General features: G+C 39.8%; 1 protein-coding gene across 1 annotated transcript in view; it reads right to left on the minus strand.

The window, feature by feature from the left end:
* DOCK2 (dedicator of cytokinesis 2) overlaps positions 1-22,792 on the minus strand; it is a 538,858-nt gene that overhangs the window by 446,072 nt on the left and 69,994 nt on the right. The window contains exons 11-19 of the mRNA XM_032803688.2: positions 22,667-22,742; positions 18,740-18,816; positions 18,237-18,362; positions 15,605-15,729; positions 10,202-10,300; positions 6,164-6,236; positions 5,973-6,076; positions 2,666-2,849; positions 2,464-2,561 (exon numbers count right to left, since the gene is read on the minus strand). Coding sequence (XP_032659579.1) covers positions 2,464-2,561; positions 2,666-2,849; positions 5,973-6,076; positions 6,164-6,236; positions 10,202-10,300; positions 15,605-15,729; positions 18,237-18,362; positions 18,740-18,816; positions 22,667-22,742 — 962 coding nt within the window. The remainder of the gene's footprint in view (positions 1-2,463; positions 2,562-2,665; positions 2,850-5,972; positions 6,077-6,163; positions 6,237-10,201; positions 10,301-15,604; positions 15,730-18,236; positions 18,363-18,739; positions 18,817-22,666; positions 22,743-22,792) is intronic.

Raw genomic sequence — 22,792 nt, forward strand, 5'->3', positions numbered from 1 at the left:
ATGTCAGAATACTTGTGAAAAGCACCACTTTGTCGCTAATGTCCCAATTCTGTATTCTCTGCACAAAGAAAATTCCCAGATGGATAAATCTTTAACCACACTTGAGAATAAGAAACATAATGGATCAGGCCAGAAACCCATCTGTACTCATCATCATCATCTGACAATAGCTGACACTAGGTGCTTGGAGGAAGGGGCAGAAACTCTTTAGCAGACAATTATGGAGTTTCCTGCCCACAAGGAAGTACCTTACTAACCCTTATAATTAGAGGCTGGTTTATGCACTTAAGATTATATGTCTTTCAAAACTTTAAAGATCAGGGAAGGTTTTCATTAGTATTTTAGAGAGGGCACAAAGGAAAAAGTTAAAAAAAAAACTTATCTGAAAGCAAATGTTTGTTGTTTCTTGGATTAAAAGCATGTATTCTCGACAGTTACTGTAAGATTCAAGAATTCTGTGTTGTGTTGAAGATAGCAGTCCAGAATCTGTTAAATGGGCTTTCATTATCATTTATCAAGTGCTTTACTGAAGTCCATGTAGATTAGATCTACCACATTTCTTTTGTCTAAGTAATCCGTCACCTTCTCAAAGAAGGAGATCAGGTTGGTTTGGCATGATCTACCTCTGGTAAAACCATGTTGTATTATCTCCTATTTAGGTTTAATTATTCTTTCCTTCACAATTTGTTCTAAAGCCTTGCGTATATTGAGATCAGACTCAGGTCCGTAGTTCCCTGGATCACACAGCCAGAGATAATATTTATGGGACCCAGGTATGAGATGTGCTAGCCCTTGTCACCAGTTTTGCATAGTAAGTCAGTTTTATAGCTTCCTGAAGAGTAAACTAAAGGTGCAAACTCAAGTCCCAATGCCAGGGGTGAAATGGTTCTCTTAGCTATCCCAATGATTTGAACACATACAAAGTGCAGCGGGAAGAGACATGGCACCACAAACTAGCAACAATAACGTGTTTACCTTGGCTAAGGCATGTGGAAGCAGTAAGATGTTGAATTAAGGATCTACAATTATTAGACTAATACTACGTTTGGAATATTCCTGGGACTCTGAGTTAGCTGAGCAATATTCCCTTAATCAAGGTGGGTGTCCCAGATGACAACTGTGTGAAGCTTCAAGTAGACAGAAAATGAGCTATACCTATTGGATTACAGGACAGTATTACTACCTCTGCTAGTGATATATAGCTAAATAGATGTAGATACACATATGGGGAATAAAATTTGACAAGGAGAAAGACCAAGATTAAGCCATCTTTCCACCTTCCAGAAAAACACTAAAATAAAAATTGGAGGCAGGCACCTTTAAGAGGAGGAATGGGAAGTGGCAGAAGTCATTTCTCTTGAGGATTTGTATCTGCCAGGTTTAGCTACTCCTGCAGCCTTGCAAATAGTCTTTACATGGAGCAATAAACAACTGACATTTAAAGTAAATGCATTTACTTGCATTTGTTAACGTAGAGGGCCTCAGCTTTATCCAATAGCTCTTTCGGTATTACAACATCTAATCTACTCTCATCTATGCTAAACATTTGTTATGCTGTTACTTAGATTTTTTTCTACATGTGCATTTCAAATTTGCAAATATGGTCAAATGAATTTTATATGTATGGCTGAAAGAGGTCACACACCTTTGGCTATATGTCCATATCTGCTAGTAAGTCAAATGAAATTAGCCAAACACAAATAGCATCAAAAAATTTATTGTACTCTTGCACACTTGTTCAAACGTGGCCCAGCAAGCAATCATGTGTGACGTCAGCATAGGAATTTCTGACATTAAACTATCTAATATAAGGACTCTTACTCATAATAGGAATGAAATCCTAAGTTACCGTCCTATAGTGACTACATGATTTTCTCCATCCATATTGTATCTAATATCTATTTAAAAATTATCCTTATCTGTCCCACTAGTTTAATCCTTATAAGTATTCAAATTGTATTTTGCTTTCATCAAGATTGGTGTTAAGATGTATTGGAAATTGTTTCATGTGAGCATCTTGTACAATTAATGACAAAACTTTGTCATTATAATTTTATGTGAACAGAGAAAATTATCTCTCATTTAAGGGAAGAGTGATGAGCAGCTGAGCTCTGCAGAATCACCTCTTTCTAAATCATTGGAATGGTGTACTTTGTCCATTGTGCAGAGGAAGACTAGGTTCTGGAATAACAATGGCATACCTAACTCTACTAAATGGAAAAAAATAAACAATGCCATGAAAAACCAATGATATCAGGATCCAATCCCTCCTATCAGACGACTTGAATGCCATGAACAACAGCCTGACAGAAGCCTAAATGCTCTATACTCTGTCAAAAGAGAAGCAGCAGGCTTACAAAATCATTATTAAAGGGGAGAGGAACCCAGCAGTCTACTATGTACGGAGCTCCAACAGCACCAGAACAGCAGCTGTGTAACAATGTAACACTGAAAAGGAGGTACCTTCACAACTTCCTCCCCATCCACAATCTTCAGTTTTTCTAAATTTTCCTGTAGCAGTTCTGGTTTCATGCGCCACTTCAAAAGACCCAGTAAACCCACTGAAACAAATTGCAGAGAAGATAACTCACATGGATGTTAAAAATCTTTAAGAATGTATAATAGCCTTTTTTCAAACGCTTACACAAGAATCTGAACTGCGTACCATTTTGAGTTAGCTTTGTTGAACAAACCAGAGTTGAAATAGAAAAGGCATCCCGTGTGCTTACTGAGAGTCCTCCTACACTGCTAGCACTTCGGCTTAAGGTCAATCCTTTATTCTCCACATGTTGGCGACAGGAAGGTAGAGTCAGATAAGCACCGGCATCCTCCATTTTCTTACTATCACCCTGAAAATATATTAGTTACGTATTATTTGTACCTCAGTAATGCATAGGAATCACAGTCATGGACGAGCATTAGGCACTGCACAAACATAACAAAAAGAGGGTCCCTGCCCCAAAAATAGTTTACAAAGTAAGAATAGGTAAGAGAAAACAGGTGAATACATACAGACAGGGGAGCGCAAGTAAACATAAACAATGCTGGTCAGCAAGAAAGCTGTAGTCTCAGCACACCAGCAATCTCACCACTGTCAAGATTTTTTTCTAGGCACCACAGGAAACGTTTTAAGGAGGGGTGACTTTGAGGGTGCTCAAAGAGTGCTCCTTCCCATATGCAAAAGGCAGCCTGGCAGAAACTGGAAAGGCGATTGTTTGAAAATGTAATAAGTGGACAATGCTGGCTGGTATCAGTGGCAGAATGCAGGCTGAAGTTGACTTCTCAATAGCACATGACAGACAAGTAAAGTGAGGATAGGACATGAAGGGCCTTTAAAGTGGCAAAGTAGTTTGTGTTTGATGAAATGGAGAAGAGGACAGTGAAGGGATGCAAAGAAGATGACATGATCAAAGCATGAATCTTGGAAATTTTTCTTTGAAGCACCATGTTGAATGGATATAAGGGGGTGGGGGTGAGAGTGGGGGGGTCGAGACTGCATTTTTCAATGTCACAGAAGATGATGTAATTGAGATCTAACAGGAGAGTGACCTGCACTGTCTGGATGGAGGAGAAAGGAGCTGTCTTAGATATGTTATTCAGGAATAATTGGCAAGATGTAAAATGGGAGATTATTTCTTCTGATTTGAAGACATTCCATAGAGAGGCAATCAAAACAGAATTGTGGTGTTTGGCCTTCTAAGAGAGGCTGTGAATAGTGATGAGCCAAAGAAAATGACATAATTTTGTATAAGGCAAAGTAAATCTGTATTCTGTAAAATTATTTTAGATGTCCTCTCAATAATTGTATGCACTTGAATATTGATTAGGGCAGACAGATACTACGACAAACCAAATGCAGTCCATCATAAAATCCAACTTAATTACATTGTAACTATTCAGAAATGAGAAATTAGGGAAAACTATACTCAGTTGACAATTAAGACTGGAATGGAAAACAGTCTCTCCAACACAAGCCTCTAGCAAAAGAAGCCCATTAAAATGAAAAAAAAAAAAAAAACACTTTAGTCAGATTATGAAATGGTAGGTACTAGGGAAGGAAAACAGAATATACTTAACTACAGCTCTTGGACTGGCTACTTGCACCATATAGTACATCCATGAGTTCACAATATGTACCCAATACTGTTGCAACTATTCAAATTTCATGACAGTTCAGGTTTGAAGCTGAATTTCCAGACATATAAGAAGGCACAACTGCCAGGCCTGCAGAGCAAGCGTAGCAGATGTGGAGGAGGGTGCGCTGATCTGAAATTTACTCAGCACAGGATTTCTAGATTCAAGAGACTTATTCTTTGACATTTACCATAGCTCCATAAGGTTTGGCTTATGAAAGAAGGGCTGTGTGCAAACAGACCTATGGTGTCAGTTTTTATGGTTTTATATAATTCTTGAGATAATTTATGCTAATACATCCCTAAGAGGTGTCAGGGATGCTTCCCAGTCTGACAAGATGTAGAGAGAGGCTTGGTGCCTAAACTCAGGTTCTCACTCAAATGCATTAAAAAAAACCATGGGTTTCCATCCCATGAGGAGATGTCCATTCTCTTGTCACTTCTGAAGTTGAAGATGTACTAGAACACTGGCAAGTGTTCCCTGCTTCCTCAATTTTATCAGTTTCACAATTAGGTTAAAAAAAAAATTCCATGAAAGTCTCACCTTCCGTTTGGAATAAAAAGTTTCTAACCCTCAGAGAAAAGCTTGAAAACATGATTCAAGTTCATTCCAAAAGGACTGAACATCAGAAAGCAAAAGAAAAAAAAAAAACAGCACATCTAAGAACTTTAAAAGGTCTTTAAAACCTCTTGAGTTTAAAGCCTCTCCATTTCTGGGATCCTGACTCATGTTATTAAATGCTTAGCGTTGGTGTTTCTGTGTTTGAATTCTAGAAGTAGCATTTCTGTCAGAAATTATCTGTCCATCTTCTACCACAAATATAATGTGCCAACTCAGTTTAACATTTCTAATATATATGCTCTTGCTTAAGCAGAAGTTATGGGAATGACGCAGGAATCACTTGCTGAAATTTTATGGGTTGCATTATACAATCAATCAAGACTGGATGATCATAATGGTCCCTTCTGGCCTCAATATTTATCAGTTTTAGCACCAACAAGAGGTTGGCAAATATCTACAAAAATACATTAATCTCCACTGGAATTTATAAACAATTTGCTTTAGTTGTGTGCATGCCTCTGTTTTAGCTTGCCATGAATATTACAGAAAACTAGTTTACTGGACCAAACACATTTGGAAACAGCTAATTAAGTACAGGATTGATTATATTTCCAGGAAATTCATTTCCAATTCCCAGTCTTCAGTATCTGCACAGGAAATCCAAGTTTAATATCATGCATCCAACCAGGGGGGAAAAGGTCAACCATGCCAAACAGAACTAACCAGCACTGTTCAAATGTCCAGTATCCAAAACCCTGCAACTGACTGTTCATATACAACCCACAGCTAAGTAGTATTTATTGTAATTATAAACCAACCAACCCCTCACAAATACAAGAAAGTCACAAGCTGTTCACAGATTATTCACAAGGCAGAAGAGATCATGGAGAAATTAACTGAATCAGTGTTTAACTAAATTTTATTCCATGCTCTAATGATGGTTTAAGTCCAGGTCTTGAGTTTTGTCCCAAGCTTCTAGAAGCAAGGACAAAGTAGACTTTAAGCAGGGCAACAAAGGTTAAAATGTGGAAACAACAACTGTCCTGTGTCACTCTACAATGATTCCTACCTATAGCGAATGTTTGGAGTCATCTTAACTGGCTCTAGAAAAAGATGCATCCAGTCTTATCCATTCAGAGGAAGGACCACATAATTTAAGTCTTTAATAGGATAATGAGAGGAAGACCACAGAAAATTGGGAATATCTTAGAAGACTGAACAGTAAGAAAGTCAGTGAAAAAAAAATTCCTTCTGTGCAACAACCTTCATTACTATACCTTTAATACTACCAACTCATGGGAGCCATCCTGAAGAGTTGTACCATCCTCCTTCATTAGCTTTACATAGGCCATTGCAAAATTCTTTTCACTTTTGTCTTTAGCTACAAAGTACAAAAATTATGTGTTATTTTTTTAAAAGGATCTGAAACCTTGATTGCAAACAAAAATAATAAAAATTCTGTACTTACACTCTTGAGATGACCTATGTCTGAACATGAAACGCAGATGTATTCTTTGCATGTCTTCAATGGGGACTGCCACCTTTTATAAACCAGAAGTTATAGCACATAATGAAACTGGTCTACTTTGAAATGAATATCCACCATTCCTTTAATTGCTGGGTTTAGCTACTCATGAAATCTCGGAAATTTACAAATTCTGGTTGATATTATGAAGTTGATCTTACTGAAAATTGCTGCATCAAGGAATGCCACTGTATACTGCCGACAAGCATGTAAGCACATGTCTTCCAGACTAGGAACGATGGAGAATAGTTACCTCTAATGACTGTACTCTGATTGCTCAGCATATATGCTAAAAAGGAGGATCTCTAGAGCTGGGAGAAGCCACTTCCTCCAGTCTGCATGTAAGTAGGCTTGGGTTTGAAGAATGGAAAATTACTAGCAGCAGGACAAAGGAGCCAAGAGTTGCTGATGGGACATATCAACTTGAGGGAGTTGGAAACACACAGAAAGTTTTGGGCAGGAGAGAGGGGAAGAGAGAGGCATGCTTTCATAGCAGGGGGAAACTCTGCTTTAGGGCCAATGTAGGTCAAAGCAACCTGACCTGGAGGGGGCGGGGGAGAGAGAGTGCGTGCATGCATGTGAAAGGCTCCACGACTATAACAACAAACCATGGTGTTGAAGCAGAAGCACCCTGGACAGACCCAGAGGACTCTGACCTGAATCATGCTCTGGACTGGTAAGGTATGAATGAGACAGATAATGTATCATATACTGCATAAACAAGATTGTTTTCTTCATAGAACCTTTTTCATCATTTTCCATTAAATGCAAACAGTTCTTTACCCTTAAAGTAATTTACTTTGCATTTGCATTTTGAGTTCTGATGCTCCTTAGCTGTAGTAGCTAGTGCTTTCATTATATAAATGCTGTACTAAGAAAAAGAGTATTTTGCAAGTTGACAGAAGTATAAAAATGTATTTCAAGTGACAGAGCATAGTTTAGCAAGAAGCATGGTGTTGATGTGCAGCTGTGAGTGGTGGTCAAGAAAATATATATAGACTTATTTTTGTAAAGATCTGTGTATTTCTTGTGATTAAGAGCAATGGTGGTTTAGAATCCTGTGAAAGTCAGTCTGTGCCTTGGGTGTTACACATATGCCCTTCAAAAGTTAACCTGTGGATGCAGAGCACCCAGATGGCAGAAGTTCTCCAAGAGAGAGCCTTTAAGTTATAGGAGAGTCTGAACAGTTAACACTGGTAATGGGGGGCAGGCAGCTGCATCACAAAATCTCAGCTTTCAGAAGAGTGTGCTAAATGGAGGATCATCGCCCTGTGAGTATGTTGAGGGATCCCAACGAGAGGCAGGGCCTGTATTCTGTTCAACTCTGGAGGCTTAAAGCAGATGGGGCCCAATGAAGTGGGGATCCTCACAGGTAGGGTTGCCAGGTGTCGGTTTTTGACCGGAACTCCCAGTAAGAAGGGACCCTGGCGGCTCCAGTCAGCACTACCAACCGGGCCGTTAAATGTCTGATTGGCGGTGCTGCGGGTCTAAGGCAGGCTAGTCTCTATCTGTCCTGGCACAATGATGCACCCTGGAAGCAGCCAGGAGTTCCAGCTCCTAGGCAGAGAGGTCATTGGGCTTTGCATGCTGTCCCCACCCCGAGCACTGGCTCCACATTCCCATCGGCCATGAACCACAGCCAGTGGGAGCTGAGAGGCAGGGTCCGCAGGCAAGAGCAGTGCTCAGAGCCATCTGGCCCCTGACTTAGGAGCTGGACCTGCTGGCCCCTTCCAGAGCACTGTGCTGCCAGGACAAGCAAGGAGCCTGCCTTAGCCCCACTGCACCACTGACTGGGAACCATCCACAGTAAGCCCACGCCCCTACCCTGAGCCCCCCCAAACCCAGAGCCCCCTCCCATACCCTGAACCCCTCATCCCCACCCCAGAGCCCTCACCCCCTTCTAGACCCCACCTCCCGTGCCCAGACCAGACCCCCCACACACACACACATGCACTGAACCCCTCATTTCTGGCATCACTCCTCCTGCACCCCAACCCCCTGCCTCAACCCAGTGAAAGTAAGTGAGGGTTTGGGAGAGCGAGCCACTGAGGGACTGGGAATGTAGTGAGCGGCGGATGGGGCCTTGGGCAATAGGTGAGGCTACAGTGTTCAGTTTTGTGCAATTAGAAAGTTGGCAGCACTACTCACAGCCATCTGGGGAATGGGAAGAGGAGGCACTTGACCAAACTTCAGACAGTCATAACCACATGCAAAAATCTGTGGTACTCTTCCCCACCTGTATGCTGGCCCTATAAAGCCTTGCATACACAAAACGCATTTGCCTAGGCCTGGCCTCAGTAAGCAGAAGAGATGCTAGGCCTGAAATCATCTGCTTGGCATTTCTAATGAACTTAGAGGCACCACAGTCAAGCAGAATAGAGAAGGGTGTAAAAAAGAACTGCAGCAGGAGGAGTAGACTGAGCTCTGGGTCCCTGAGATCCTATTATACAGTCCAGGATGAAAATGTTCATCAGGACTCCTTCCAGTTTGCATGTGAGTATGTCTAAAGCCATCAGTTACAGGACTGACAACACTTCATGTGCTAGAAAACAAAAATGAAAAAGGAAAGTGAAATTGTACTGTTAATTATATGGATTTATATAACACCTCTAAAAGCCCTTTAACATAAGGCCTATGGAGGTAATTATACCTCTTCGGTAATGGACGAACTGGAGTAGAGAAATATTAAATGACTTTCCCAAAGCTGCAAAGCAAGTCAGTATCAGAGCTATGAAGAGAAGCAGGGCATCATGATCAGATCACATTCCCACCCACTCTCTCATACCTCACAATCTGATTGCTAAAGAAGTCACAAACACTACAAGGAAATTAATACATTATCCAATATTAGCAGCACTCCATTAGTATAAAACATTCTCATGATCTGACAGATCACAAATCAGATTTTTAAATTATGTAATTCTGATGTCCATCTTGCATTTATCCCTATTTGCAGTACAGTACTAGACGTGTTGGTCGCAGGATATTAGCGGGACAAGTTGGGTGAGGTAATATCTTTATTGGACCAACTTCTGTGGATGAAAGACAGGCAGTCAATCTTTTCTCACCCACAGAAGTTGATCCAGTTTTACCCACCCTGACTCTCTTTATTGCTTAGACAGTGGTGGCTCCTGAAATCACATGAGACTATCCTAAAAATCACTAGCTACAACACAGAATTTTACAGTACCTTAATCTGACTTGAAATCCCAATTTGCAAATAAGTTAAGCACAACTATTTTCTAATGGCCCTCAACATAAAATCTGCTCAATTTACTGCCAAAATTTAAAATGGAAACAAGATGTCAAAATACATTTGTCAGTGCTTTCAAGACTACACATGTTTTATAGCTGCAGATGACCTACCTTCCTCTTTCCACTCTCACTATATATGTTAGTGCAGTCGCAGACTTATTATACAGATTAGTGACATAATTTAGCCAATCTTCCATAGCACTCTTCCAAAACAGCATTGACTGTAGACTTGTCAAGTAACCTTGAGATATGTTTTGTAATTATTGCCTTCAGAACCTTCCAGACTATCCCAATTAAACACTGATTACATAAGTGTCTATTAGTTTTTCCTCTAACAGACATCCAGGACCATAACAATCTAAGGTTATTTACTATACTTGTTTAATCACTCAAGCTTCTCACTTTCTCTGTTTTACACCAGTACAGCTACTGGTGTACTTCATTTTGAATAAGGCATATTCAGGACATAAGGTAAACTAAGATGATCTCATTGGTTTTGCCGCTACAACAAAAAATCCTAACAGTTTTCTAGACTAAAGTTTTAAGCATTACTTATCATGTATCCCTAACTGATGGTTGATGTTAGACATACATGCAATTATATTTCAAGACCTCAAGGTATTTGTTACAAAAAATGTGAGTTGCACTGTAATCGTTTTTTTAGGAGAAAAGACAGGAGCAGACAACTAAAGGGGAAAATATAAATGAAAAATGTTTGTGTCATACCTTTAATGTTTCCATCCAGCGTGGCTGTTTGACCTGATAGTAGAGAACTGATCTGTATTCACTTACAGGTTTGTCCCCTGCTCCCAAACAAATTGCATTCTTATACAAAAAGAGAAAAAAAATTCAACTTAGTTATTTTGTGTAAATAATTCATAGGCTGTGGGTAAAAGGCAAAACTCTCCAACTTTAGAACACTCCAACAAGGTACATATTTTCAGCATAGCAGATTTACAAAATTCAGCCAAAGAACTAGAAGGTAAAGCTGTTTAACTGTAATAAATACTAGCATTCTAGAAATCAGAGCCATGAAGAGAAGCAGGGAGTCATGACCAGATCATCAGATCACATTCTCACCCTGTCTCTCACACTCTGATTGCTAAAGAAGTCAAACACTACAAGGAAATTAATACAATTATCCAATATTAGCAGCACTCCATCAATATAAAACATTCCGAAAATTTCTGACCCTAAAGGTAACCAGTCTCTTATCATTTGTTTGTAACACTGATGTATTAATCTGATTCTTTAAAAAAAAAAATCCATACAAAATAAGTTCCCTGATGGGCTTGCATTGATCAGGTGGAATTTTACTTTGATTATTTCTAAATCTTCAGACATCCACAATGCATTTTATAAGGTTTTTAGCTCTAAATACATGCTTGTGCCAATCTTTTAACAAATCTTTAGCAGGTGCAACGCTGACAACAGTATTCAGAGGCCAACTTGATTATTGGTATGAGCACGGGTTCACTATACTCAATCAATGCAATTCAACTTGTTTATTCCAGAAGTGAATTTGGCCCATTGTACAGAACCAAGAACACGACCAATCTCATTTAAATGGAAAAGCATCTTCCAATTTAAGTGCAACAGAAAAAAATTGTTTACAACTAGAGGCCACAGTGCTACATTTAATGACACATATAAAAAGGAGCACAGCATATTCTGTTCATTGCACAAATAATAAAAAGTTGTATTATTTGTACTGTGATAGCACCTAAAGACGCCAGTCAGACCAGCAACCCGCTGTGGTAGGCATTGTAGAAACACATAAGGAAGTCTCTACCCCAAGGAGATTATAATCTACTTCAAGTGTAGAAACTTCAGCCATCCTATGTGTAAAAAATATTATCAAATGCCTCCTCTTCAGGTATTTTTAATGCTTTCCAGTGTGTGTCCTCTGTTTTATTTTTTGTATTGCAACCAAGCTGAACAATGAAAGTAGTCTTCAGCCTAGTGCATGCAGCTCTATCACCCCTCACCTGGCTCCCTTTGAAATCCATGCAAGTTTTGTACATGCAAAGACTTCAAGAGGAGACCATATATTGATAAGCTAGAGTAGAAATAGTGTGTAATACCACCACATAGTCATGTTGTGCCTCAACTTTATTTAAAAAGTTTCACATGAGAATGTAGGCCAGGGTCAGACATTCACAAACACAATCGCTTGAACAACCCTGAAGCACAAAAAACTTTCAACAGCAGGATATGCCAGAGTAGAGATGGCTCAGGCAACCTCAGGAGATTTTGCTTCCTTTAGCACGCAGCCAGTGCCCGACAAATAACTTGCTCCATAAAGGGGCTAAGATGTAGGTGTTTGTGACTGGGAAAGGGAAGTTGATAGTTTGTGTTTGCTTTTTTCAGTTTTCTTGGAGATTTAATTGGATGTCTCTGCAGCTAGAGAAAAACTAGGAGGGCTAAGCAAAGCAAAGATGCCAAAGCCCTCCGTTTTCTGGGGTTTCAAATTTCACAGGGCTCTTTTCCAAGAAAACGAGCAACAAAATCCTAGAGAAATGCCTAGAAACACTTCCTTTAGGCAGTTTATTTTATTTCATCTCTAAGAGGCCAGAAAACTACAAATACAACTAGGGAGAATTTGTGTCTCTAGAACTCGCTGCCCTGGCATTTAGAATGTAACACTCCTCTCTTTCCAAAAAGTAGCCCATCCCCTATTGAGGTTCTGAGTAACCTAAGTAGGTTCAGCTGGACACGATTACTTCAGTTCAGGAAGGCACTCTCAATTTAGACTCCAAAATCCCTTCTATGAATTAACTCAGAATTCTCAGGCAATTGTCTTCCTCAGTGAGATTTCCCTCTAGGAACACTACTAGGAGCAGGGGATAAGGCCCCTGGCAGTAAGGCCCCCTCCTGGAGACTCCCTCCTACCCCAATACTTCTCATTTCAGGGTGTATTTGTACATTTGTCATGTTTCATTTCTACACTCAAAGTTATGCCCAAAGTGCATTGTGATCTGGGTGGGCCCTACCCCACAACAGCAGCATGCCCACCCCACTCCAAAGGGGAGTGCTCATTCAGTCCAAAAATAGAGCCACTTCGCTTGGCAACTGGTTTATTAACAAAAAAGGTGTTCCCAAATTTACCTATATGAAACTCCAGATTAAGCCTCAGCAGGCTTTAGTGCCTCTACAGCAACTTTACCCCAACTTAAGTCTTCTACACTTGTTTGGCTGTAGTTAGGGCTCCTTCTCCCAGGATCTGTCTGCTCCAAACTCTAGCACTGTCTACCTGAGGGTACAATTATGCCACTTGCAAGTCTGCTTTATCCCTTTCCAACAGGTTCAGCTCCAGCTAATTGGATGTAGTTTGCAAGCAGTATCTGCCACCCTAGTACACAGCAACCACAGAAAGGCAGTCACTGTTCTCCTTAAGTTCACACCGCATTTATGATTTACAGAGAAGGGAAGAAAATGTGACACCCCAGAAAAGATCCAATTCTACATCCAGTTTTTGCCACCTGCTATACATCAAGCTCTTGCTGCCTTGTTTTTTTCCTGGTTCATATTATTAATGACAGTCTAATGTCTTTTGTTAGTTTGATTCTATTTTTAATATATCAATATTTAACTCTATTTGAACATTTTCTTCCCAGTTTTTAAAGTCTCTATTTATATTTTTAGTCTCACCTTCCTTTCCCACCCCATATGTCTTACAATTGCTTATTCTAATTCTATTTATCTAACATAAAACTTTCCCTTCCAACATTTTAATTCACATTCTCTATTTTTTTAAACCTTACCTTTTTCAAAAGTTTCTCATTGATTTTATCCCTCATTTTCTCCCCTCCAATACACACACACGCACACACTATCTATGCTATTTCTACAGACTAGCACAAACTATAAAGTTCAGACCCCAATCTACCTTTAAAAAAAAATCACCCCAGGTTTGATTAATGCTCATCTCCACTCATTTTATCACAGGGGTTTTTAAATTCTAGGCTGAGGCCATTTAATGGCCTGAAAAGACACACAGTACAGCCAGGAATCCTGCACATGGGTTAGCTAGTTCCCTGTGCTGAGGGGCAAATAGGCCAAGCTCTCACTTCTGCCTCTATTTCTAATTGGGGTGGCTCTCACCACCCATCAAAAATGTAGCATCTGTCACTCATGGAGCATCCCTCACACGTGCACATTAAATGCACACTAAATTACACATGCATAGGACTTGTTCTAGACTGTAGCAGCAACTGAAGCTAAGCTTGTACATTGTATTGTCTGACAGACATTTATAAACATCAGATAGCAGTGCACCATCTAACTTAACCACTTCATAACTTATGAAGTCATTCTTTTAAACATGTGACAAGAAGGTTATCATATTGATACCTCAAGAGAAGTAATGAGGCTTTATTTCTGGGTTCTACTGAGAAATATAGGCATGTGCCTAAGTAGGTCCATCTAAATTAGTAGAAATACATACCCCCAAAAGTTGTTTTATAATGCACCATTCTGACATGAGTTGTTTCAATGTATTCTGTGACATTTACTTATAGAAAGTAACCTTCTCTCATTTGCAGAAATAAATCTAGTGCCAGTTTTTCAATTTAAACAAGTTTGATAGCTAAACTCAGCCATAACTTCCCTATTTAAAGAATGAAATCATGGATGCTTCAATTCTTTCTTGTAACTCTCTGAAAATTAATTGATACTACTTAATATGTTTATTGTGGATTGGTGTTCTATATTGTGTACTATTTCTAATTCAGCTTTGCTTTTGTTATATCTAGATAAAGCAGAAGTCCAGTTAGCTTCCCAATATATATCATGTGTTCTCAAGTTTATCTTAAATGAACAGATAAGATTTTTTGTGTAATTAAGAGGTTTAAAGGAGTTATGCCTAAAAATAGTGCTTGAATTGAATTGACGTAAGCTGCAAATATAGACACAGTGATGTGCTTTGTTTCTCATACCGTTAGGGATAAGGTGCATGAATAGAGTAGGACTGAAAAATTAAGTTACGATGTTATTTTATTTCTGGACATTTAAATATGTTCATTTTATTAAGTACTGTATTAATGAGGAGGTGCCTAGACTTTGGGATAGGTACTGTTAAAGAAAATTAAGTGAAGATATAAAATAGTGCCAGGTTTCCAAAAGGACTTCTACCTAGCTTCCACTAGCACAGCCCCAAACTTGCACTTATGGGGTTAACATTGTTACTTGCAGATGCAGGCAACAGAACTTAGAACTTAGAGATCCAAAGCTCTTTGGGGTGCTTTTCTTCTTCATTTTCACATGACTGATATGTACATGAGTTTTTGCATGTGCAAAGTTACTTGCTCACTGCTGGAGGTCACATTTTGATGTTTGGCCCCATAATGAAGATTTGTTGCATCATACATGCATTAATGTGAAGTTTGATAAATGTGAGCCAAATTCTCAATTCTGCCAGTGTAAGGTTTGGCACAGTTAGTTGCTCCAGATTTACATTTTCTTAAGAAATGTCACTGCTTTCACTCTTCTGAATACAGCATAGTTCCAAAAAGAATAGCATAAAGCCCAAAACAAAGTGGAAGAAAATCTTCCTAAATATAGGACAGCTGTTAATGTCTTGAGACAAAAAAAGCTATACAATAAAGGAAAACAGACACCATGAAAAAACTTGTAAATATTTATGTTGCATATGTACAGACAGACACACACTCGTCCACATTGCTACCTTACTTAACTCAAGCAGACTATCCCCCCCAAGAGAGAAAAATACAGTGTTCGTGGCCCATTCCTGCATTGGCTTGTTGTATAATGGAGATGGAACATTTAGTTTAACATAGCAATTACTTTAATCTTCCAGGAATCCTCATGAGGAAATCTCTAGAGTAAAAGTGGAGTCACAGTCAATAAGAGCAGATCATCTGTTTGCTCACTAGCCAGAGCTAAAAGGTCAGCAAGTGTTTTTTATGGGTTTATGCACATTATTTAAGGCTTTTATTAAGTATAACAATTCCAGCATGACAAAACAACTCAATAGAAATAAAATACAAATGTACTTCAGGATATTACATTACAATGTTATTCAAAATTCATGTGAAGTGGAAGGCTTACTTCTAAGATGTGTTTAACATTTTCATGTTTAATGCTAATGGAAAGACAGACAAAACTTACTGGTATCACTTTTCCTTCTTCATCACAGACACACATGATCACTTCCACATTTCTCTGGGTTGTTTTATTGTACTTATCAAAATCACCCGTAGTCAGTGTAACATAAATATCATTTCTTATATCCCCTATGACAGAAATGCAAAAGGTTAGAAAGCAGAATAAAAATATATTACGAAATCAAAGGGAAACCCAAACAGGTTTATTATAAGTAATAATGATTACTTACATACTCATCTCACTATGCTGAAGTATATTAAATGAAGATAAGTTCATTCTAAAGAAAAGTTTAAAGTGTTCTGCTTTGATATTTTCATTTGATCAGATTTTATAGGTGTGAAATGAAACAAAATGTGTTTCCTAAAAGGGAACTCTTCTAACTCATAGACTGCAGTGACACCTTCTGGTGAGGTGAAGTTAAGATGCTGTTGCTCAATTTGACTAGCAAGACATGAGATTCTATTTCTCCTCCAAATGGGATCTTTATAAAACAGCTTTTTTTGTTTTCCTCCTATGCACAAAATTGAAATGTCATCAAAACCATAATGCCACATACATGCCAGTCTGGATAATCTGAACCAAGAATTTGGCTTTAAATAAACATTCAATAGCCTGACTTCATACATATTGGTATTTTAACTGGAACAAAAACATAGTATGAAAGTCAAACAACTAATAAAAGCTGTAAATAATTCCTTATCTACACAGTGATCATGAAAGCAATTTATGAGACCCATAGGGTTAGAAGGGACTGCAAGACTCATCTAATCGACCCCCCTGCCAAGATTTCAGGATTTGTTGTGTCTAAACCATCCAACACAGATGGCCTTCTGAAAACCTCCAGTGAAGGAGCTTCCACAACCTCCCTAGGCAGTCTGTTCCGTTGTCCTATTGTTCTTACAATTAGGAAGATCTTCCTGAGATCTAATCTAAATCTTCTATGTTATATAGTTTGAATCCATTGCCTCTTCTCCTGCCCTCTGTGGCAAGTGAGAACAACTTTTCTCCATCTTTTTAGGGGAGCCTTTCAAGTATTTGAAGACGCCTATCGTATCACCCCTTAATCTCCTCTTTCCCAAATTAAACATATCCAGTTCCTTCAGCCTTTGCTCATATGGTTTGTATTCCATCCTTTTGATCATGTTTGTTGTTCGCCTCTGGATCCTTTCCTTTGGCGACCAAAATTGGACACAGTACTCTAGGTCAGGCCTAACCAGAGTGGAATAGAGTGGTACTATTACCTCCCATGACTTGCATACTATACTCCTGTTAATGTAACCTAAAATTGCATTGCTTTTTTGCAACAGCATCACACAGTTGACTCAGGTTGAGGTTGTGATCCATGACAACTCCCAGATCCTTCTCAGCAGTGCTGCTGCCAAGCCAGTTATCACCTATTATGTATTCGTGCATTTGGGTTTTTTTTCCCATAAGTGTAGCCTTTTTTGAATTTCATTTAGTCATCTATAGCCCAGTTCTCCAATCTATCCAAGTCCCTTTGAATTTTAGCTCTATCCTCCAAAGTGTTGGCAACCCCCCTCGCTTTCTGTGAAAATTTGATCAATATGCTCTCTATTCCTACATCCAGGTCATTAATATAGATGTAAAATAATACTGGACCAGAACAGATCCCTGTGGAACCCCACTCGAGATCTCCTTCCAGATATCATTCCATTAATAGTCATTCATTGTTTGTAGTTGTTTAACCAACTATGTATCTACTTAATTATAGTTCTACCGGGCCACATTACTCCAGCTTTCTTATCAGAATGTCATGTGAGGCTGTGTCAAAAGCTTTGCTCAAGTCCAAGTATATTATTTCCACATTTCCCCCTATCCACCAAACCAGTCACCCTATCAAAGAAGGAAATCATGCTGGTTTGGCATGGATTTGTTCTTAGTAATCCATGCTGGCTGCTAATGATCACCCCTTCATCCTCCAGGTATTAGCAAATTGAATGTTTTATACATTGCTTTAGTAGCTTCTCAGGTACTGAGGTCAGGCTGACTGGTCTAAAGGTCTCTTGCTCCTCCTTTTTGAAGCTGGGCACTTCATTAGCCCTCCTCCTGTCTTCCAGGACCTCTCCTGTCATCCATGAATTTGCAAATATTATTGCCAGTGGCTCAGAGATTTCTTCAACTAATTCCTTCAGCACTCTGTGATGAATAGCATCAGGCCCCACTAGCTTGAATTCATTCAAATTAGTCAGAAGATCTTAAATGTTCTTTATTTATCCCAATCTGCATCCCTTCCTCTTTATTGTCTATAGTAATTTTGCTAGTCGTCCAGTCACATGTTCTTTTTGTGAGAAGACTGAAGCAAAGTATGCATTGAACAGCTCTGCCTTCCTATCATCTTCTGTCATCAGCTCACTTTCTCCACTGAGCAGTGGGCCAACATCATCCCTGATCTTTGTCTTCCTTTAAATATTTTTGTTTTAAATGCTTTATCCTTACATTTTTTTCCTAAGTCATATATTTCACTGATTGATGTTAACTTCTAATATTTAAATTAGAAATCACTCTGAAGCGTGCACTGAAGTAAGCTGTAAGCTAAATATTATGGATATTTATACTAGGCTTTATAGTGAAAAGGTGAAAGTCTATTTTCAGTGCAGAACAAATCATCTCCTACCTGGCATAATTATTTCAGGGAATCCCAGCTTCCTTGCAACAACTGTTGTCCTGTCAACAAGATGCGGGTAATCCTTCCTAATCTGACTCATGTCTCCAACAAGCATTTTCACAGTTACCCACAGACCTATAGAAAAAGTGTGTGATTATGTAATTAACTTCTTTTGAGTTTATTTTGAATTAAGTTATCATTTTTCTCTCCTCTAGAGAACTGCTTAGTCATGTCACCTTTCCCACCTCCCCAGCCAAAAAACAGCTACTACTTAGACTATAACTAAAGCCACTTTTCTCAGTGGGACAAGTGCTTATCTAAATAGCACCTAACTCCCCCCCCGCCTACACACACACATACAGATTTACATTCATCACTGTCAGCTTCACAGTACATCTAGCCCAATGACTGAAGTACAGGGACTGATTTGAAACCCAGACTCTAAAAAAGATATGAAACCAAGATTTATAAATACAATTTATTGTTTTGCTTACACACAAAGACTACTTTACCTTGCCCGCCACTGTCTCCTTTTGATGCTGTGACTTTGCCTAAGAGACTGTGCAAAGAATCATTCTCTGCCATCACCCTAAAGGAAAATAGAAAAAATTGCCTAGTAAGCACTGAACATACCAAACAATTACGAAAGCAGTAAGGCCAATGCCCTCAGTCATTGCTCTTTACAACTTTATTATTTACCAGTCCCCACCACTACGCACTTAATGATCATCCTTCAACATGCACTTAGTCTGTATTGCCACTACTTAACGTTACCACAGTTCTCTACATTTAATATAGGTAATGCCATGAATACTGAGATAATGTCAAAGACAGAACTGAAATGTTTTCAAAGGCAGCCCCTGAACAACACATTCCAGAGCTGCTGAACAGTTTAAGGTGGTAAAGCTGAAGAACCACAGGTATTTCTAATCCATTATGTGGACAAATTAACTTTTTTAGGACGGAACTCTTCCGGTTCTTTGGTGGAGAATCACATTAGGATTGGCAAGACAAATGTGAAGGCTTCTCCTTTAACATTTTGGCCAGTGTTAGTCAAAGAGTTTCTCTGAATTATTGGGGAGCTACAGGCCACTACCTATGCTCTATGCACTACCTATCATGATCTTCTGGCATATGGCTTCTGATGGCACAATGACTTAGATATTGGATAAGCGATGTAGCAACTATCACAGCAGCATCATTCTGAGACATCAATAGCATCCACCATCAAGACAGTGAAGAGGACAGTCCATAACCTGATGTCTTGCTCTTTGTTCTTGACACTATGGTGATGAGTATAAAACACTAAGATAGTGTTGGACCCATGTCCTTTCTGGATGTTAGAGCTTAGTGATCCTATCCAGGCCATTATACCACACTCAGTGTCTTTGTACCTGAGTCCCCTAAACATTCTAGACACAAGTACACCAAATTATACTCAACCAGTTCATGGAGGTAGCTAAACCTTATGTTGTATCTGAGTCTGTCTGGAGAGAGGCCTGGTCTACACTACGTGTTTAAACCAATTTTAGCAGCATTAAACTGATTTAACGCTGTACCCGTCCACACTACGAGGTCCTTTATATCGATATAAAGGGCTCTTTAAAATCGGTTTCTGTAGCTCTCTCCAAACGGAGAGAGTAGCCTAAAACTATTATCATATCGGATTAGGGGTTTAGTTGTGGCCGCAAATCCGAGCATTGGCCTCGCGGCGGTAATCCACAGTGCTCCCTGTGCCCACTCTGGACAATCTGGAACTCGGATGCGTGGCCAGGTAACAGGAAAACCCAGCGAATTTTGATTTTTCATTTTTCCTGTTTTGCCCAGCGGTGGAGCTTCTGAAATCGACTTGTGGCAATGCAGTCCCAAATCCAAAAAGAGCTCCAGCATGGACCGTACGGAGATACTGGATCTGATCGCTGTATGGGGAACAAATCTGTTCTATCAAAGCTCCGTTACAGAAGACGAAATGCCAAAGCGTTTGAAAAAAAAATCTCCAGGCTACACAGTGCTGCGTGACAAGCGTAACGGGAAGCCAGAGACTCAAATGGACACTCATGGAGGGGAAGGGAGGGGGTACTGAGGACTCCAGCTATCCCACAGTCCCAGCAGTCTCCGAAAAGTATTTGCATTCTTGGCTGAGCTCCCAATGCCTGTAGGTCAAACACATTGTCCGCGAGTGTGGTTCAGGGAATAGCTCGTCAATTTACTCCCCCCCCCTGCACCGTGAAAGAAAAGGGAAAGAAATAATTTCTTGACTTCTTTCAATGTCACCCTATGTCTACTGAATGCTGCTGGTAGACGCGATGCTGCAGCAGTGAAAGAGCAGTATCCGCCTCTCCCCTCCCCGGTGGCAGACGGTGCAATAATGACTGATATCCGTCCCCCGTTGTAACCATCAGCCGTGAGTGCTCCTGGCTGGCCTCAGGTGAGGCTGGCCGGGGGCGCCTGGGTAAAAATAGGAATGACTCCCGGTCATTCCCAGTAGATGGTACAGAACGGCTGGTAACCGTCTTCATCATAGCAACTGGGGCTGAGCTCCATCAGCCCCCTCCCTTTCCTGTGTGTAAAGAAAGAGATTCTGTACTGCCTGGACTATCATAGCAGCGGGATGCTGGGCTCCTCTCCCCCGCACCGCTTAATGTTCTGCCTGGACTGTCATAGCCCGGAGGCTGCCTCCCCCTCATTTTATCTCACTAAAAGTCAGTTTCTTATTCCTGCATTCTTTATATTAACTTCATGACACAAACGGGGGGACACTGCCACGGTAGCCCAGGAAGGTTGGGGAGAGGGAAGCAACGGGTGGGGTTGTTGCAGGGGCACCCCCTGTGAATGCATGTAGCTCATCATTTCTGCGGGATCTGACACAGAGCACCTGTGCTCTCTGATACACTGGTTCTCTAGTACACTTGCCCCATATTCTAGGCAGGACTGACTCTATTTTAGAAACCATAAAGGAGGGATTGACTTGGGGAGTCATTCCAGTTTTGCTTTTGCGCCCCTTGGCCGATCTTCAGCCAGGGGCACCCATGATAGCAGCAGACAGTACAGAGGGACAGATAACTGTCATCTCATTGCCAATTACCCCGGCAGCAGACGGTACAGAACAACTGGTAACCGTCTCTGCTATCATGCAAAAGCAAATGAATGCTGCTGTTGTAGCGCTGGAGTATCGCCTCTGTCCGCAGCATCCAGTACACATACGGTGACTGTTAAAAAAAAAAAAAAGCTGAACGGGCTCCATGGTTGCCGTGCTATGGCGTCTGCCAGGGCAATCCAGGGAAAAAGGGCGCAGAAAATGATTGTCTGCTGTTGCTTTCCCGGAGGAAGGAATGACTGACGACATTTACCCAGAACCACCTGTTGTGCTTAGTGTGACCGCGTGCACTCGACTTTATACAATCTGTTTTATAAAACCAGTTTATGTAAAATCGGAATAATTCCGTAGTGTAGACGTACCCTGAGACAAAGTCTCCCCTGCCAATTCTGTGCTGCATGGTACAGATTGTGCCTTGTTGCAAAATCAAATGTTTTTGATATGTGCGGTAATCCTAGTGAGTTCAATTAGTGCCTTTTCCAATAGTTTTCTTCATCAGAAGCCAGACTTGCATTAGAACCCCCTTTTCCTTCCCTTCTCTCTACTATTCAGTTCAGGAATGCTTCTTCTTGATACCCAGCTCAAATGACACAAATCAAATTGTTTTAAAAAAAGTGAAGTAGGGCCAATGCTTAAGTGCACAGAACATACAAACACTTGTAGTATTATGCAGAATGCCATTCAATAACTGTTTCCCATGGGTGCCTATACTTCAGGCTATATCTCCATTTAATTTATGTGTGAGCACCAAGTTCAGAGTCAAAGATTGCCTTGCATTGCAATTGAAATTTGAACGTCCTTTTTCAAAATTCAGTCTCCTTTCAACTTGTTTGATAGCCCAACTTCGCAGCTCCCTCAAACTCATGACATACATACAGTATTTACCACCTACAAGCATTGAGTCCATTGTCTAGAATGGATTGGTGTACGTTCATATGCTTTGGCGCTGTTTAATACATCACAATGCTGGATGTGAGGAGTGAACACATCAGTTTGAATTCGTTTATACTTAGTTGATGCTCTATGAAAAACTTCCACATCTTTGTCACATTTCATGATAATAAGCCTGATTCCTGTAGTATTTTTTCCTTGTGGCTACATTTATGAATATTGAAAGGGAAGGGGGTTTTGCTAGCTTATTAATATTTTTCACTCATGTTCCCATAAAATTACTTGTTTTCTTTTTAATACTTCAGACTGTACTAACACTGATGTTCATATAATGCACTTAAAATCACTTTATCTGTAATAAAGAAAAGACCCATGACAAACTCATGGACAGACGGAAATTTTTGCATTTACAATGAATTTTTGTATTGTAAAAAATAAATTTGACTCTTACGGATGAAAGGGAATAAAATGCTGCTTCTCTTCATCGCTTTCCGCTTTACCTTTTATGGTATCTGTAATATCCATAACTAGAAAAGTAGAAATAAAATTCATGAATATTTAACAACATGAAAAATTA

This window comes from Chelonoidis abingdonii, chromosome 7 (assembly GCF_003597395.2).
Source record: "Chelonoidis abingdonii isolate Lonesome George chromosome 7, CheloAbing_2.0, whole genome shotgun sequence".
In the NCBI taxonomy this organism is placed as follows: domain Eukaryota; kingdom Metazoa; phylum Chordata; order Testudines; family Testudinidae; genus Chelonoidis; species Chelonoidis abingdonii.